Genomic DNA, 18201 nt, shown 5'->3' on the forward strand with positions numbered 1-18201 from the left:
TCATTTCCCACCTCAAAGTGATTTCATTTTATTTCATCACAGAGCCCAGAGGCTTTGCGAGGCTGTGGCGGAACTGAGTTTAAGGCCAAAGCAGCAGTTTTATGTAAACACATCAGAGCTGTTGATGGAAATCTCTCACGCAAGTTCAAGCTAAAAATAGCAGATGGTTAAAAGCTGTTTTAACGCTCATCACACATGCCGTATTTATTGTACATAGATCTTTGGTCCGGGTGTATAATTGGTAATTTGGCGAAGGTAAAGCTGTCCTTTACCACATGCATGAGTGTATGTAACAGAATGGCTTTGTATGTCAGATAGGCTTTTTGCTTCAGAGAAATGTAAAACTGGACACTTTGTGACTCTAAGGAGCCTGAAATATTCCATTAGAGGACCCTGACACAGAAAACTAATCCAAATAATCCCCACAGTGTGCAACACCTTCCATTTATCATTATTTAAAGGTAAAATATTGCATCACTTTGAGTCTTGATGCATTTTTATTGTATGTAAATGTGATTCCATTGCTGCCGCCCACCCTGGCCACTGAGTCCTTTATTAGAAACCCACAGACAAATGAACTGTGCCCGGCTCATCTGGAAGCTGGGCACATGGGCTCTATCGGCCATCGATTGTCCTCAATAATTTAATTTATAGCAATGAAAAAGAGCAAGCAATCCATCTTTGGCCGTGTCATTCCAGTGTTAGGCAGCGACCCTCACAGGCATGCCAGCTAAATCATCCTCTGACATTATGGATGGGGTCATTTGTAACTGTGTCATGCTGCGATTGCTACTTTAGCCACAGTGGATCCGTCTGGGCTCAATAAAGTCCAGACATTCAGCACATAATATTCATAAAACTGAATATGATGTGTTAGAAACTGCCGTGTTTGTGTGTGTAGCGGTTCGGCCTTTATGTGAGTATCTGTTATCTATGAAATATACATTGTGCTATAAGTAAACAGGATGTTCCCACATAAAACACACAGGCTTAATCAGCACGATGGACTGTCTAAATAAACGTTTCCCACAGACAATAAAATCAGGAAAGTTCAAGCAGATTGTGGAGACTTAAATCAGTCATTTTTAACAGCACATGTCCTCACTTGTTTGGAGAGTTCCAGAAGGAGCTGGAATTTGTGATTTCCAGGTAATTTGTGCATTATGCACACATTTCCATAACATGTCCTGGAAATTTAGTTTTGGGGTCTCAAAGATAACAAACATTTGTGATTCTTCTATCTTTGTGAGGACTTTCAGTGACATAAAGCATTCCCCCGAGCTAGCGTCACAGCTCAGTCGCTAACCTTAACCCTAACCTAAGCCCAATTCTAACTTTAACACCAAGTCACACACACACACACACACACACACACTCTTTTACTTGTTTTCAGAGAGAGCCCTGCATGTAGCCGTTGTCGTTCTCATGACACAAACGTGTACAGTTTGGGATATAAAGACTTGGCAAAGTGCATCATGGGTCTTTTTCCCATAAACTGACAATATTCAGGTTCCTCCATTTATTTTCACAGGGATTTTCATGTCCTAATCACGATAACTGCAGCGATGAGAATATCTTCAAATCCAAACATGAAGGTCACTTCAGTGTTTTGCCAACCTGACCGTTTTTTGGGTCGCCACAGTAACGTCCTGACAGCCATTTAGCTTGGCGAAATTAGCGGTTTCCTCTTTTCTAACTTGATCCAGATGCCTTTCTCTGGCCGCAGAATCAGCTCTCCCACAGGACGCAGCTCTTCGCGCTTCTGACAGGCCTCCACGTTAAACTTCCGCAGGATGGACGCCAGCACCACCTTTTCCTCGATCAGAGCGAAACGCTGACCTGAGGGGGCACGAGGAGAGACGCGTTAGTCTTCCAGAACTCGCCCGGAGGACTCTCGGCAGAATCCGTCCAGCTCTCACCGATACAGTTCCGCAGTCCAGCGGAGAAGGGCAGGTACGCGTATGGAGGCCGTCCCACCGAGTTCTCAGGCAGGAAACGCTCGGGCCGGAACTCTTCGGGCTCGGGGAAGTAGCGCGGGTCGCGGTGGAGAGCGTAGGTGATGATGACGGCGTTGGCGCCTTTGGGCACTTTGAAACCATCTGCAGGAGCAAAGGAGGTGAGTTCTGGTGTCTGCTGATCGTATTTAACTCATAAGAAACTTCAGATCTCATAAGAAACTTCAGATCTCATAAGAAACAAGGTATTTGCAGGAAAACCTCAGGCGCCAAAGAGAAATCCACGACTCAATCCACTACTTTTATTTTCCCTGAAAACCACCGACGTCTCAGCGAGCCAGGCCCTTCCCCCTCCTCGGGGCACTCACTGATGTGGCAGTCCTCGCCAAGGCTGCGGGCGAAGAACGGCACGGAGGGGAAGAGCCGCAGGGCCTCCTTGATCACACTCTCCAGGTACTTGAGCTTCTTCAGGTCCTCGGTGGTAATCGGCCGGTTGGACTCACCTTTGACACAATAAACGCACAAACATTCACTCTTGTTCCGTAAATCGGAGACTTGCTCCACATTTCCAAGACTTGGTTGATGAGATGCACGTTCAAAGGTCAAGATGCCGTAAGCTCTGTTATAGAGTGGAGATAATAATGGAGGACGAGTGTTGATAAATGAGTTTGCGGTGAAGGAGGCTGGTTACCGAACACCTCCTGGAGCTCCTGATGGACTTTGCTTTGCGCCTCTGGGTGGGAACCCATAAGATGCAGGACCCAGTTCATGGACGCCGCCGTGGTGTCGTGTCCCTGCATGGTGACGGAAGACGACATTTAACTCTGAGCCCAGTCGTTCATCTTGTCCCCCGTGACCACCAACCCGAAACATGAAGGTGTCCACTTCTTCCTGGATGTCCCGATGGCTCATTTTGTTGCCGTCCTCATCCGTGGTCTTCAGCAGCATGTCCAGGAACGCTTGTCTCTTCTTTCTGCCGTGGTCGGAGTCGCTGTCGGACTCCACGGAGGAGACGTTTTCCGCTCTTTCGGTTATGACCTGAACGGAGGACGGGACAGAGTCGAGCCCGGGAGGCGCCGCTCTAAAACGGCGGTTGCGCTACTCACTTTGTAGGTGAAGGAATGCAGGACTTTGAGGGTGCTGTCGTGTTCCCGCCCGTCTCCGATGGAGTAGTACGCAAAGTTGGGCCAGAACCAGGGCGTCCGCTGCCTGCGGCTGATGATGTCGCTCATCCTGAGGACGAAAAGGGAACAAAGCCAGTGACCGAGGCGGTTCCTGCTTGACTGTCGTCCACATGCAAGCAGCAGAAAAGTCCTCACTTGGAGACGCATTTAACATACTCTGACTCTGAATTACTCTGGGCGTATATTTTCTTTCCCATCGCAGTTTCTGTAGGGAAAAAAAGGGTTCAAAGTAAAGTTGCAGCACATTTACTCAGGTTAACAGAAGTGCTTATAAGACGCTTCGTGTGGCAGGATGATGGGTGTCCGACCACAGATGATGTCCAGGGCGCACAGGGTGACGTAGCTGAAGCAGTTGAAGGGACCCTTCCCGGCCTGTTGATCCAGCTTCTCCACCAGGATTTCTGCTTGCTCGTTCATCACCTCCAGGAAGTCGGCCAGGATGGAGAAGTGAAAGGTGGGCGTCAACATCTTCCGCCTGCGACGCCACTTGGGACCAGTGCTGCGAGCGTGAAGAGCACAGGAGATGGTGAAGGAGGGGCTGCTGGATTATGACCCTGATGGTATCTTTAAAAAAAAAAACTGGTCACTTTCAAGGCTCTTTGACTGGGTCCAAGTCAGGACCGGGTCAGACACTGAAGCCACTCCCACATTATCCCACATTATTAGGTTTACAATATAGTTGGAGATGAACCTTTAGTGTTCCCATCAACCACGCTGCAGATAAACAACCCCCCCAGCACTATTCCATCCCCCCGGGCTTCACCATACAGACAGAGAAGGGAGGAAGTGAAATCATCTTAATGTTGTCCCAGCTTATGTGCATCATACTTATCTTTAATTTGCCTTTCAACAGTAAAGTGAGGAGAGCCCCACCTGGTGAGGAGGCCTGTCCCGAGCCAAGGGTGGAGGAAACTGTAGGAGTAGCTCTTCTCCATATGAACAGCGTTGGTCAGGACGGGCTAACGGGACGCAACAGTATAAATCTGAAGGCATAAACACTCCTGCACACGTGGGGCTGGAGGAGCTGTCAGTGCAATTACCTCGACGGTTTCAGGGTGAAACAAAACCACAAAGGGGACCGGGCCCACCCAGATCTTAAAGAGCGGACGATGGTAGTTTTCACGGGTGTACTCCATGATCTGGTTAAAAAAATCTACCAAAAGAAGGATTTTATAGAATTGGATCAAATCTAAAAGGCAGCTGGAAGGAAATCTAAAAGGAACGGTCGCTCACCACCGGCGTTGGGCTTGAACTGCAGGGCGTTTCCAATCAGAGGATACGTCCCCTCCAGCTCGGGAATGGGCTTCATCTGGAACCATTTGTGCAGGTAGTCGCTAAGCATCCTGTAGGTGAAGCAGGTGAGCGCGGCGACGAAGACGCTGGCTCCGAGCAGAGGCAGCGTGAAGCCACCCAGGAGATCTGCCATTGTTCAGGCCCCTCCGTGTGGTCTGGACCAGCAGGACTGTGTGTGTCTTCTCTCCAGCCCTTTTCAGAATCACACATATATCACACTCCTATATATCACCTCCTTATGGATCGACACCATGCACAGGATCAGTGAAAGGAGGGCTTCTTTAAAGAGGTTAATTATTTACGTGCTGTGCCGATGGAGGCCTTTGTCCTGCTTTTGTGAACCTCATATCATCTGGTCCAATCCAACATGTTAATTATTAACAGCTTTATAGGACAGATGAGACTTAGTTTCACTGTTATCCAGATTGTTTTATTCAAAGTTTCCCATGACACGAGTTTTATCAGCAGGCTATGTTTGTGCCAGAGAACCAGCAGGGTTTTGGTGGTTGTTCTCACTTCTGAGGCACCGATTGCATCTAGAATTACGTAGGTGTCGTCTTCCTGGCTGATCAGGGGTCCAGTATTGACCTGCTTCCCAACAGGAAAACATGTTTGCTATGGGAATGTTTCTGGTTAATCAGCCTGGCACTTGGTTAGTGCATGATTTGAGATTGTTTTTCCATATTTTAAATGCAATGAATACAGTTTCTCGCACGAGCATCGTGCTCTAGATCACCTGATGCAGAATGTAAACAGTCACATGGAGTTCAAACACTAATGAAAGTGATGACTTCAGTTTCGGAAAGTTGTTACAGCAACTTTATACGCACGAGAAAAGGTTTCAAGTCTGTTTAAACACACAAATCTAAGCCAAAATGATGCATCCTATCCTCTAAGAGCTACTAAAGCGTTAACAGAGGAAAGGTCCCGTTGTCCCAGCTGGGACAGGGTCAGTCCTGCAGCTGGAACAGGGTCAGTCCTGCAGCTGGGACAGGGTCAGTCCTGCAGCTGGGACAGGGTCAGTCCTGCAAGCGGTTGGTCATGCCGAGCGCTATGAGGAGCTTTTGGTGGAACGCTGGGACCCTCTCTTTATGGACGGGCCAGTACAGGACACAGCAGGAGCGCAGCATGCCCCTGCGGAGGAAGAGCGTCCGAGACAGCTTGTAGTCGTGGACGTCCTGCAGGAAGACCAGGACCACGGAGTCCCTGCTGGCTTCGATCACCTGGTGCAGAGCCTGATGGGCCGTGAACCTGAGGAGGCGAGAGAAGATAATTCGACTTCGCTGAAAACACAGAGACCTTTTGAAGTCAGCGTTGGATTTACCGTCGACACCAGGGATCCCTGAGGAGAGTTTCGGTGACAACGAACAGGATTTTCCGGGAGTTCCTTATGTTGTTGACGATGGATTCCAACTGCGACATTCCGAGGTTTGAATCTCGAACCTCCAAGCAAAACTTGCACCTCCCGTTCTCCAACGGCAGCAGCCGCCTCTCCACCCAGCCGCCGTCGTCCTCGGCGTGTATGACGTAGGCGTCGTACTCAAACTGACGCCCCTCCTCCACCGTGGCGTCGCTGAATCCCAAAGTGCGGTTGACCACGATATTGCAGTAGAACCGAATCCTCCATCCGTGGAATCGCATAAAGAGCGCGACCGTCAGCAGCAAGATCACGGTGGTGCTGCTCACCACATACAGGGCCCGGAAGGGGGTCATGTCTTTGCAGGAAAGGGGGTCGAACGTCATGATGGAGCGGTTGAAGTAGGTCAGCGGGGTGTTGCACGTGTACTGCTCCGCCAGGTCCGGCACGCTGGTGGTGTTGGTGTTGTTCAGCCAGGTGGCGTACCACAGGATGCTCTCGCACGTGCAGTCGTAGGGATTCTTGCCCATGACGAGCAGGCTGAGGTTCCTCAAGGGCGTTTCAAACACTTCGGGCCTCACTGACGTGATCACGTTCTTCTGTAAAAACAAAGCGCGCAGGGAGATCAGGTCATCGAAGACAGACGGCCGCAGGCTGTTGAGGAGGTTGTTGCCCAGGCTCAGCTCCTGCAGCTCTCTTAGTCCTCTCAGAGCCCCAGCTGGGATCTCATCCAGCCCGTTGCTGTCCATCAGTAGGGTCTTCAGTTTCAGCGTGTCCTGCAGAAACATTACCGGCCCACCCACATTGCTGTTCTTCCATAAACGGGCAAAGTTGTTGTGCTGCAGCTTCAGCACCCTGAGGTTAACCAGACCTTTGAGCAAGGTCCTCCTGATGTTGGCGATGTTGTTGTTGCTGAGGTCCAGGAAGGTGAGATTGACCAGGGGGCTGAACGGAGAGGGATCCACGTTCAGGGCCGTGCTGGTCAGGCTCTTCCCCAGAGTCAGGACCTTCAGTCGGGGCACAGCAGCAAAAGAGGCGGAGCTTAGATTGACTTTCTGGAAGTTCAGAGACATGTGAATCTCCTCCAGCTGACCCAAGCCTTCGAACTCTCTGCCAGTCAAGGTTTGTTTGATGAAGTTGGAATCCAAGAGTAGAACAGTGAGGTTCTTTAAGGTGGAGAAGCCTCCAGGACTGATCTGCACTACCGCCGCTCCTGTCAGATTCAGCTTTCTGAGTGGAGAAGCAGCCAGAGACACGAAGGTCTCGTTAGTAATGGTCTTGAGTGAGAGACAGCTACTCCAGCTCAGGTCCAGCTCCTTCAGACTGGTCAAGCCCGTGAACGTCTGCATTGTAATTTCCCGAATTGCAGTTTTCTGTAATACCAAACTCTCCAGGGTCGTTAAAGGCTGGAAGGAGAAGTCGTCAATAATGGGGGTGGCGGAGGTGTGACCTTTCACCAGGGCCTTTGTCAGCTGGAGGATTTTCAGACTCTGGAGACCCTGAAACGTGTCTTGGGTCAGATGCTTGATGTTGTTCTCCATTAAAATTAGGGTCTCGAGTCGTGGCAGCCACTGAAATGAGCCCTTTTCGATTTTCCCCAGGCCGTTACGGGACAGATCCAGGCAGCTCAGGTTGGTTTGCTGGAGTCCTGCAAAGGTGGTGTTTGGGAGAGAGGCCAGCTTCATGTTCCGCAGAGACAGGCTGCTGATGGCCGTCCCGGACAGCTGCGAGCAGATTTCAGCGATCACCTGAGCGCCCATGTTGCTCCCGTCCAAGATTAAAGTACTCAGGCCCGAAATGGGCTTCAGGCAACCGGGCTCCAGCTGCAAGAGAACATAAAGATCATCACGCCGTGGCATCAGAAGTGAAACAAATCGGGGGACAGAGTTAAAATGTACCGTTTTCAGGGGCACCGATGACAGGTTGAGCACTCGGAGAGAGGACGAGTGATTCAGGAAGGAAAAGTCATCTCTCTTCAGGACGGTGATGTCATTTTGCGCCAGGCTGAGGTTGACCAGAGCGGGCAGCTGAGGCCGTGAGCCCAGCCTGGCCGACTGCAGGTGGTTTAAGGAAACGTCCAGATACGTCAGCTTCTACATAGACAAAAGGAGGACAGAGGACAAAGATTCAAACCACAAAGACTGGTGAGAGATCTGCCACCGTGACCTTTTCTTCTACTTGCTTGTGAAACACTCCCCGGTTATCCCTACCAAAGTTGACAGCACGCGTAAACCCGCGATGAGCTCCTGCCTTATCTGCTCCTATCTTCTGTTTTGACTTGTTTTGCAGCTAATCTCCTGATAGCTTTTATTGAGACGGTTGAGATAAACCTCAGAGTTATTTCCCCAAACACCACATTCACTGTGATGGGTTTCTGCTTTGTGAGTGACATTTGCTACCTGCAGGCCGGAGAAAGGTTCCCCCTGCAGCTTTAGCCGATTGCTGCGCAGAATCAGCGCCGTCAGCCCGCTGCAGCGGCTCAGATCCTCCTCCCTCAGCGCCAACACTTGGTTGTGTGCAACGTCCAGTGTCTGCAGCCGTGGCAGCGTCTCACACAGTCGGCCGTCCAGCTTGGCGATGGTGTTGTAGCTGACGCTGAGGTGAAGGAGGTCCGGGTACGGCCTCAGAGACTCGGGGGGGATCCCCCGTAACCTGTTGTGAGACACGTCCAGGCTGGTGAGGTTCCTGGGAAGGTCTGGAGGGATGGAGGACAGGCTGAGGTGGCTGCAGTCTGCGCTGCTGCCTTGCACGACACACGAGGTCTTCTTCTGGCCATACACAGCGTGGCGCCGTCCGGTCATGCAGCACCACATGATGAGCAGAGAAAAGAGGAACAGGGAAGGCCCACCGAGCATCATGAACGACCAGGTCTGTTGCGTGTGGTTTTCACTTGGAGCCAAAAAATAAAAAATAAGGAAATGAAAAGCTTTCTTGTCCAGTTTTACTTCCCTGTTGCTTCACAGGCTGCAAATATTGGCTTTGTAGAGCAGTAGCAGAATAGGGATGTTTAAATTACATTCACGTTCATATTCCTGGTGCATCGGTTTGGGCCTGTTGGAAAGCACGGAAGGTTTGTCGTTCCAGTCCGGGATGTCTGAGAATCTAGAGAGGTGTGGTTGAAACCGGTTAGACTGTGTTTGTTTACTCTGGTGCCTCAGAAGATTAATCACATATTTTATGAAATGACAGAAGAATAAAAGTGTAATCAACATCTACAGCATGTTTATTTTTAATTATTAAGAAATAGAACCTTCCCGGCTGTGCAAAATGAGTCATATGTTCATTATCTGCCTTCCTTGTTGGTGTTCGAACTCATGTGTAATTCAATTCAGGCGCAGGAGTCTTTCTCCGAGAGAAGAACATTGTTATGGGTAGTTGTTGGCGCTCTTTCTTTTTCTGAGCAAGAAGATTTATATAAACGGATATGCCACCTTCGATTATATTTGAGAACTGCAATGAACGACTCGCAAAAAAAATCCGCGAAGCAGCGAAGCCGCGAAAGATGAACCGCGATATAGCGAGGGATCACTGTAGTCAAAAAGTTCAATTTTCAAAATATTCACATCACAAACTCTGACATTACTTCCTAGTTCCTATAATTTCCACCATATAGAAATGTGATAGAGTTGCTCACCTCCAGTAAACGAAGTCAGAAATTATAAAAAATAAATGAAACTTTTTTAAAGCTGAGAGTGATGCCTTTACGACGGTTTACGTGATCTTTAAAGCATCTGTCACAAATATAGATGCGTCCAAAGCACTTTTCTAGGTCTTCTTCATCCGTACAAGTCGCCATTGATGGATGAATCTGCTAAGTTTACAGACGCAACGTGTCCTCCTTTACAAATATGGAGAAGTGAAACTAAAATGGAGCCGCAAAGGGAATAGTTGCGGTACATGAAATAGCCAGAAGAGGGCAGTAAAACACTACTACCAGTTTCGGATTAAACTCTGTCCAGATGTGTGTTATTGGTTAATTGTGTAATAAATTCCTCATTAGAAATAAGAGATTTATTAAAATGTTTTATGTTCAATAAAAAGAATAAATACATTGTACGAGTGTCATTTCTAAGAGTTACTGTATATAATATAAGGTTTTAGTCATGGCCTGAAACACCTCTGTTCATTCAAAGCCTCAACATCCAGTGAGCATTTATTCATTGTAATCATTATACAATATATATAATATTATAAATATTCTTCATCTGATCTGTTTATGGGTATCTTTAAATGATTAAATTTTTATGATTGTTTTTGGGGACTTTAGTGTGAGTTAATGTCAGATGAAGTGATGATCCACTATCAAATCCAGTCAATCATTACCGGTATTTATATAGCATCTTTTACAATCAAAATTGTTTCAAGGCGCTTTCCAGAATCCCAGGGCCTAACCCCAGACAAGCAACAGTGGCAAGGAAAAACTCCCCTTTAACAGGAAGAAACCTTGAGCAGGACCAGGCTCATGTAGGGGGACCCTCCTGCTGATGGCCAGCTGGGTAGAGAGAGAGAGGAGATGAGAGAGAAAGAGGGAGAGGGAGAGGAGAGGAGAGGAGAGGAGAGGAGAGGAGAGGAGAGGAGAGGAGAGGAGAGGAGAGGAGAGGAGAGGAGAGGAGAGGAGAGGAGAGGAGAGGAGAGAGGAGAGGAGAGGAGAGGAGAGGAGAGGAGAGGAAACCATGACCCAGTGGGGTGACAGAGGCCTGTCAGTTGATCATGTTTCCGGACCCCGGCAGCCTTGGCCTATAACAGCATAGCTAAGATGTGACCTAACGATTAGACGACCCTCTAAGTATGATAATCTGTCTGTCTATAATAGTAACTGGAACTACAGAATTAGTAACATAAAGCTTTTTCAAAGAGGTAGGTTTTAAGCCTAATCTTAAAAGGAGCGATGGAGTCAGCCTCCCGTACCTGGACAGGGAGCTGGTTCCATAGCAGGGGGGCCTGGTAGCTAAATGCTCGGCCCCCCATTCTACTCCTAGAGACTCTGGGAACCACAAGTAGACCAGCATTCTGAGAGCGGAGCGGTCTATTGGGCTGGTAAGGTATCACTAGCTCCTCCAGGTAGGATGGAGCTAGGCCTCTGAGGACCTTGTAGGTCAAAAGAAGGGTTTTTAAAATTATTCTAAATTTAACGGGCAGCCAATGAAGGGATGCCATTACAGGAGTTATGTGTTCTCTTTTGTCAATACCTGTCAGAACTCTGGCTGCAGCATTTTGGATCAGCTGGAGGCTTCTTAAAGATGAGTTTGGACACCACGATAATAAAGAATTACAATAGTCCAGCGTGGAAGTAACAAATGCATGGACTAACTTTTCAGCATCATGCCGCATCAGTAGTTTCCTGATCTTTGTGATGTTCCTCAGGTGAAAAAAGGCACTTCTAGAGACTAATTTAATGTTTGAGTTGAAGGACAGGTTTTGGTCAAAAGTTACTTCTAGATTCCTCACACAGAGGTGATGTTAATGAGATACCATCTAGAGTGATCATGTGATCTAATCTATCCCTGAGAGGTTCAGGACCAAACACCATGACCTCAGTTTTTTCTGGGTTAAGGAGGAGGAAATTTGAAGACATCCAAGACTTTATGTCTTTAAGACAGGTCTGAAGCTTCACTAACTTCTCTATCTCCTCTGGTTTCATGGATAAATAGAGCTGAGTGTCATCAGCATAACAATGAACATAACAACAACATAAGAAGATCATTAGTAACTTAAAGAAGTGCTGTTTCTGTGCTGTGATGAGCTCTAAAGCCTGACTGAAACATCTCAAACAGGCTGTGTCTCTGCAGGTGCTCCAGTAACTGAGTCAACTCCACCTTCTCAAGTATTTCAGAGATAAACGGAAGGTTGGATATCGGCCTGTAATTTGCTAAGACATCAGGATCCAGTGATGTTTTTTTAAGCAACTTAATCACTGCCACCTTGTAGGGGTACCTAACCTGTCACTAAAGAACCATTGATCTGGTCCAGGATAGAACTGCCTATCAATGGTAAAACATCCTTCAACAGGTGTGTTGGGATGGGATCTAAAAGACACGTGGTGGTCTTGGATTTCTGAATTAGCGATGATTCCTCAGAAAAATATATAGGGGCTATGAAGGTCCATCATCCCTTCTCCTGTCTCCATCAGCCCTCCTTAGCTGACTGAGTTAACCTCTCCATCCTCTGGAGCCACACAGATGCAGACAAACACACCTTTAGAACCTTGTTTTCACCTCTTGATCCTTCCATCAGATTAGTGGACCAGCTCTTTACTGGGATCTCCAGGCCACCTGATTGGTTTAGAGGGCCACTAAGCCGAGGAGGGTTACAGGGCTGTTTGCTGTTTGGTAACAGAACCTGAATCAAGCACAGGAAACAGAACCTGCAAGAGCCCGGCAGTAAACTGTGAGAATGCAAAAGATATGAAGAACCTCTGCAAACCAAAAGGGCCATAGGGAGAGATGATGAGCCAGAGAGTGCTGCAGCTCAGATGGGGAGGGGTGTAAACAGAGACATGGTAGCCCCCACTAACGAAGCCAGCTTCAGATTCTAAGGGGAGAAATCTTCTGGCACTGAAAGGACAGATTAAGAGCATGTGGGAGACGTCCTGCTGCGCTCTGGACTGAACGACAGCGCCGCGTTGTTCATGCCTCACTTGGTCTGCGACTGTGCCCGTCTGAGTGGTGTCACGCACTCATGCGAGAGGGATAACAAACTACTCCATCAATGAACTTGTGTTTGCTGCACTCTTCTACTTCTGTCTGTCTCGCACAGACAGGGAGACGTCTCAACTTCCTCATCTGCTGAAGGGACCTCTGCACGGTAAGCAACTAAAATAACCATCAGCACATTTCTATTCTCTCTATAGGTTGATATTCACTAAAATCATGCTAATTACCCCCTAATTAGCCTCTAATTTACTGCAGTGTTGATGATGCTCTGACGTGGGAACCTGACCTGCAGTCAGCATGGCAGCAGTTTGTAGATGGCTACATTTGCAGGTTTTATCTTCTCCTGATGAAGAAAAGCAGATATCAATGACACATGCAGGGAACGAGGCTGCAGCAGCGTGTAGCGTGTTCTTCTCTTCATTGTGCAGCCAAGAGGCACTGCGGTATTACCAGAGTGCCCCCTCCCCCTCCGCCTCCCGCTCCCCAATTTGCTGAGTAATGATGATTAGAGGTCACAGACACACAGGTTAGAGGATGAGGACAACAGACGATGTCGATTCTTGAGGGAACTGGACAACAGGGGTACATGTAAAACACAATGTTTCCTTTGATCAAATCAGAAGAACAACACCCCCCACCCATGTGTCGTGCTGCATGGAGGCGGATGAGAACAGAACGCGGTTAGACGTTCGGCAGTGGTGCCGGGGAACACAACTGTTCATTTTTGCCATTGTTCTCCTCTTTTAATTTGGGAAATTGCTGAAGCTGCCTGGGTCTCATCTCTGGCGAGCGCTCAATTAGCGCCGCGTCAGGTCTTTCCTCACTGAAAGTGTCCCCCGGGGGCCAGAGCCTGACAGCAAATCGAAGCTCAAGAGCAACTGGCTGCATGCATCCATAGCTGGACTCATAATTCTCCAGAGCAGAGCTCTGTAAAAGTGCAGGCAGAAACAAAGGAACTACTTTTCACATTTGATATAGCAAAAATGCTAATGTTGACAGCATTAGCACTTGAGCATCAGTGAAATGTTGACACTGAGCTGAAAATTGTGACAATTGACCTTTACAGGAGGAGATTCCCCCTCTCTAACACCGTCCCATTACCAGGAGGGTAGGACGAGCTTTTCCCCAGCTCCTTAAGCTGTGGCTGGGGCGGCCTGGCAGCACCAATAACTCAGCCTGCCAGTCAGTGACAGTTAGCAGATGGGTCTTAATGCACCCCTTGCTCTTAGAATCCACCTGGTTATCCAAGTGTTTCATGTGCAATGGTACAGATACAAATATGCATTCAAGGAACTATGTTTATATATGAATCTCTTGGCCTCTGAGGTTATTAGAGAAGCAAAATCAGGTACTGAGAACATTCAGCAGGAAACTCTCTGGTCCACCAGGAGCTGGTTAAATCGGAGGTTTTAAAGAGTTTTTAATGAATAAATAAAAACCCTCGATCCATTTACTGTAACCTTTATAATGGCTTCACTCCCCTGGAGCTAAATACGTGAATATTTCCGCAGGTCATGTGGTCAAACCTGATTTAGAGATTTACTGAAGCGCCCTTTTGATGTTGCACAGCAGCGCTGTTACCAAAGAAGGAAGAGGGAGATCCAGGGGTCACATTCCTCATCCTAAAACATTCTCAGCCTGGACAGATTGTTTTGCCCCGAATGACAGCAGAACAATCTGCCCCCGCACGCTGCCATTATTCTCACTTCCTGATTTACAATGGCACTGAAACATGCCAGAGCTGAGAGCACTCAGACGGCCATCGTGGTCTTGCAGTAATTTCCTCTTTTGCTGATAAAGGCAAAAAAAGGTGAAAGTTGTTTCTTTTTTCCATTGCGCATTTAATTTACTCGTGTTATACCTCCCATAGGTGCCTGCCTCTTTATTAAATAAGTGCCAATACTTTCAGAGGCGCTCCGTCCCCTCCGTGAATTCGAGTTCCTTAAATCGCTTGTTGCTTCTTAACAAATATCCTTCCTCTCCCTTTGGCAACGCAGGGTTTGCAGGATTAATTCAGCCATTACTTAATTACAAGCCCGTAAAGGAGCTGAAATTTGACAAAGAGGCTTTGCAGCATAAATCGAGCACAGAATTCCGAAGCAGACTTTCATTCCATTAATACGTTTCAATAACAGGCTCCGGGCTGAGTGGTTGAGGGAGAGCACTGCAGGTGACGGGGAGATTAGAACCAACCGTGATCAGAGGAGCTCTTGATCTCTCGCTTTTGAAGAGAATCCCTTCAGAGATCAGAACGGTGGCACTTCATCGGGCTCGACACCCTTTAGCTGTTTATTTTGCTGAGGCCTGGCTTCAGCAACGCCAGCGAGGGGACAAAGCGCAGAGATTTTAGCCGGACGACGCACGTGGGAATTAAAGAGAGGTGTGTTGCATAAGCGGCATACTCTGCCTGCCAGGGCTGCATGCCCTGATAAGGAGAAACCCAGAGGTGCAGGAGGCTGAGAGCTCAGGCTTTGGGGGCAGATGCTGCATTATGAAGACTGAAGACTCATCCACTCTCACACTTGGTTGAGGATCCACGTGCATTCTCATTTGAGTTAGAGATATTATCACACTGAGACCATTGATAGCAGTGCATGCACGAAAGGACGGCGCTGGATGTGACGTCATATCAGCCCCCGTCTGGACAGACCCGTTCGGGCGTTCCACCTGGTCAGCCCTGGCGCATCAAAGAGAGTCTGGAGTGTTGGTGATGTCACTGCCAGATAATGTCCCCGTGCGCTCCCTTAACAGTGCCGCCACTTGAACATTGGCCAGATGAGCGAATCTCAGTATCAGCTGTTCCAAATGTGGATCTCTCTGGAAGGCAGCCGTGGAAAGATGCAAGGCAGCACCGCAGTTCAGATAAAAGAGTTATTCTCTCACAAGATTGGCGTGTCACTACCAGGCCGCGCTCCTTTATTGCACGCTATTCTGGGCCAACAGCTTTTTAGTGTGTACAGTTGAAAAAGAGATAATTGCAGATGAGGACAGTTAATGGCGAGCTTTAAAGCCGGAGGAGCGGTCTTAACCTCTGTTATGAGGTTCATGTTGCTAAAAAGGTCGCTAGCTGTTATGAAAAGTTGTTATGTTTCTTCTTACTGTTGACTTTAATCCAAACTAAAAAAATGCTATTAATCTAAACAATAAAGAACGACTGTGGATATCACAGGATCAATAGTCAATGTCAGGCCACGTTGTGAATTCTGCAGCATTTTCCTGCTTCACAGTGGTCAAACAAGTGATATTTATGTGAGACAGTATGTTTTCAGCCATTATTCTATTATATGCTTTCTTGGTGACATCATTTTTGAGGTAAATTTTTTTTTGGGGGGGGGTACATTTTTGCACTTGCGTGTTGACAGGATGTGTGAGTTGATAAGCATAGTCAAGCCTTCTTTAGGATAAGCCTCTACTTGACTTTGGCAATGGGTGGCAGGCTGGTGCAGTGGTTAGCACAGCTGCTCCATGGCAGAATGGTCATGGGTTGGATTCTGGTTTGGGCCTTTCTATGTGGGCTCTCCCCCGTTTCTCCCGGTAATCCAGTTTCGCAGGAAACAATATAGATCACTGAAAATGGCCCTCCTCTTAGTCAGACGGCCATCAGCAGGTACAGTAGGTCTTTCCATAGAAGCCTGGTCCCGCTCAAGGTTTCATCCTGTTCTTCCTGTGTTTTTTTCCCCCTGTTTTTCTTGACAGTGTTGCTTGGTTCGGGCATCAAGCTCTTAAAATCAGTAAAGGCTGTCTAGAATACACATACGAGTAGGTGATGAAAGACTGGACGCATGCATGCATGTCTATACTCTCACATGAGGTCTTGTAGAGAAAGGTCATCTATCAATAGGACTAACAGACTAAATCGGTGCACCTCTTTAACAAGACCGGAGGAAGGGCTTATTCTGTATGTGTTAATATCACAATAACACAAAAATAACAACAGCTGTAAAAGCACCAGTATTACATCAGATGTGTAGTTTTCATGAATGTGTTCATCTATGTATGTATATGAAATGTCTTTTAAAGGGTTTTTTTCTGTGCTGTGGCCAGAGGACACCTAGTGTGGACTATAAAGGAATACCATCCATTCTGTAAATAATTTAAGAGCTTGGTGTGTGTGTGTGTGTGTGTGTGTGTCTTCACTGGGTTCAGTGAAAGAGCACTGCAGACACACAGCAGGGGACCAAATTCCAAAACCATATAAGCCATCGAAGAGTAAAAGGTTGTAAAATGTATTAAGAAACGCAAAAATCAAAAATCAAATCCATTTATTCTTAATACTTTGACGTTTCTTTACAGATAATGATTGAACTTTCCCTCTGAAATATTGCCCCGTTTTGTTGTTGAACCTTTTTTAAAGGACCCCAATCTTAAACCAGTTTAATTTGACCAATTTCAGTCTCATCTCAGAACTCCCATTTTAGTCCAAACTTTTAAAAGAATTTTGGGCTTTTATTTGGCAAAACAGCCACTTTAGGGCAATTCATAGCACTGAAACAGCCCTCCTTAAAGCCACAATTGAACTTTTAAACTTAACCGAGAGGGGAGGAAGAAAAAGATCTATTTTGATTTATTTGGATTAGAGTGCAACCCTTGACACTGATGATTACATTTACTAGATTATCTGGAGTCCTGATGAGCATCACGGATACAAATTTTAAACAAAAATGTTGATGTCACCATCGGCACCGTCCTCAGCCCACATTACATCACTGTTGTGCTGCAAGGTTCCATTTTAGGCCCTCAAGAATAGAATCCAGAAGCAGAACTTTTTTTCAATAATTGCCTAAAGGATGTGAAGTTATAAAGAAAAATCCCTCACATAATGGACATCCCATACACCCTCCTTGTGTTTTTAAAATGCTATATAAATAAACGGATTGAATATTGGCTAAAATCCCTGCTAAAACAGATTGCGCTTGTATTATCCCTCTTTTATGAGTGTTTTAAACATCATCTGCAGTAGAGGGGAGTTCGATGGCAGAAGAACCAAAAGAACAAGTTGATCTAACTCTAACAACTATAAACGTATAAGGTTGTTTTAACTGGAATCAGTACGAAGTGTGTTTTCCTTGCACAAATATATATAAATTAGCACTTTTCCAGTTAGCATTGACCAGTAGCTAGCCGGGCCCGCCGTGTGTCCTCCGGAAGCGCTGATTGAACGGCCAGCGTTGCCATGGCTACACACGGACCCAAGGAGGAGCAGCTCGCGCAGGCTGTCGCTGAATGAAACAGAAGCCATTTTGCTCAGGAAGCCGCGGCATCATTCAATTATATTCAAAAACGGAAACGACGGTCCATTTCTGGGCTGACGCAGGTTCTGACAGAGTGGCGCAGAGCAGCACTTCTGTGCCCGGCGCATCCGGAGGAGAGGGGGGGTAAAAAAAAAAAAACCCGGCATGTGGTAGTCCGCAGCGTTGCCTTCTCACCGGAGGTCAGTGTTGTGGGACCGGGGAGGAGCGGACAGCTTCGGCTTCGTTTCCACCCGAGCCTCAGTGACCCGCGGCAGAGGGAGTTGCCTTTAGTTAGAGCAGCAACATCCATGCGCGCCCACAAACAGGTGTACGGTTTCATCACACGGACGCCGCAGCGTTGGGTTCCGAGCTGGGACTCCACCGCGAGTTCTAATGCGGGCTTCTGACGTCCCCGAGGCTGAGCACCTGGCGACGTTGGTCGGAGTAAAAGGGGCGAGACGTCGCCGTGTTTAAGGTAAGACGCAAACCGCATCAGCGGGCTTGTTTCCGGGGGGCTTCTGTCGCACC

At 47.5% G+C, this 18201-nt stretch overlaps 3 protein-coding genes across 22 annotated transcripts in view; 1 reads left to right on the forward strand and 2 right to left on the reverse strand.

Annotated features, from left to right (window-relative positions):
* Nucleotides 1-1504: 1504 nt before the first annotated feature.
* LOC130527645 (cytochrome P450 4V2-like) lies at nucleotides 1505-4790 on the reverse strand. Its single transcript, XM_057036335.1, has 11 exons — nucleotides 4373-4790; nucleotides 4180-4292; nucleotides 4013-4098; nucleotides 3448-3638; nucleotides 3275-3344; nucleotides 3062-3188; nucleotides 2820-2993; nucleotides 2647-2749; nucleotides 2324-2458; nucleotides 1920-2099; nucleotides 1505-1839 (listed from the first exon to the last, which is right to left on the reverse strand). The coding sequence occupies exons 1-11, from the start codon at nucleotides 4563-4565 to the stop codon at nucleotides 1661-1663; spliced, it is 1551 nt and encodes a 516-aa protein (XP_056892315.1). The 5' UTR covers nucleotides 4566-4790; the 3' UTR covers nucleotides 1505-1660.
* A 50-nt stretch (nucleotides 4791-4840) lies between these two features.
* On the reverse strand, nucleotides 4841-9654 carry tlr3 (toll-like receptor 3). Of its 2 annotated transcripts, XM_057036334.1 has the most exons (6): nucleotides 9424-9654; nucleotides 8806-8891; nucleotides 8189-8678; nucleotides 7688-7882; nucleotides 5757-7612; nucleotides 4841-5683 (listed from the first exon to the last, which is right to left on the reverse strand). In XM_057036334.1, the coding sequence occupies exons 3-6, from the start codon at nucleotides 8645-8647 to the stop codon at nucleotides 5452-5454; spliced, it is 2742 nt and encodes a 913-aa protein (XP_056892314.1). In that variant the 5' UTR covers nucleotides 8648-8678; nucleotides 8806-8891; nucleotides 9424-9654; the 3' UTR covers nucleotides 4841-5451. The 2 variants fall into 2 exon arrangements, with proteins under 2 accessions (XP_056892314.1, XP_056892312.1); XM_057036332.1 differs by having other exon boundaries at nucleotides 5757-7882.
* Nucleotides 9655-12315: 2661 nt separating this feature from the next.
* Nucleotides 12316-18201, forward strand: part of sorbs2a (sorbin and SH3 domain containing 2a) — a 35470-nt gene continuing 29584 nt past the window's right edge. For 5 of the 19 annotated variants that reach the window (XM_057035115.1, XM_057035114.1, XM_057035121.1 and 2 more), the window contains exon 1: nucleotides 17628-18148. The gene's annotated coding sequence lies outside the window, so the exon portion shown is untranslated. Of the gene's footprint in view, nucleotides 12594-17626; nucleotides 18149-18201 lie in introns of those variants that run through there. The other 14 variants (XM_057035120.1, XM_057035123.1, XM_057035124.1 and 11 more) reach the window with 8 other exon arrangements.

This window comes from Takifugu flavidus, chromosome 6, assembly GCF_003711565.1.
Source record: "Takifugu flavidus isolate HTHZ2018 chromosome 6, ASM371156v2, whole genome shotgun sequence".
NCBI lineage: Eukaryota > Metazoa > Chordata > Actinopteri > Tetraodontiformes > Tetraodontidae > Takifugu > Takifugu flavidus.

Coding starts and splice junctions, on each gene's coding strand:
- LOC130527645 (XM_057036335.1), bottom strand. CDS start 4,565: ATGGCAGATCTCCTGGGTGGCTTCACGCTGCCTCTGCTCGGAGCCAGC. Junction 3,189..3,274: donor TATGTTAAATGCGTCTCCAA/GTGAGGACTTTT, acceptor TTTCGTCCTCAG/GATGAGCGACATCATCAGCC. Junction 2,750..2,819: donor TGGACACCTTCATGTTTCGG/GTTGGTGGTCAC, acceptor GTCACCATGCAG/GGACACGACACCACGGCGGC.
- tlr3 (XM_057036332.1), bottom strand. CDS start 8,647: ATGATGCTCGGTGGGCCTTCCCTGTTCCTCTTTTCTCTGCTCATCATG. Junction 7,883..8,188: donor AACCTTTCTCCGGCCTGCAG/GTAGCAAATGTC, acceptor TTGTCTATGTAG/AAGCTGACGTATCTGGACGT. Junction 5,684..5,756: donor AGGGATCCCTGGTGTCGACG/GTAAATCCAACG, acceptor TCGCCTCCTCAG/GTTCACGGCCCATCAGGCTC.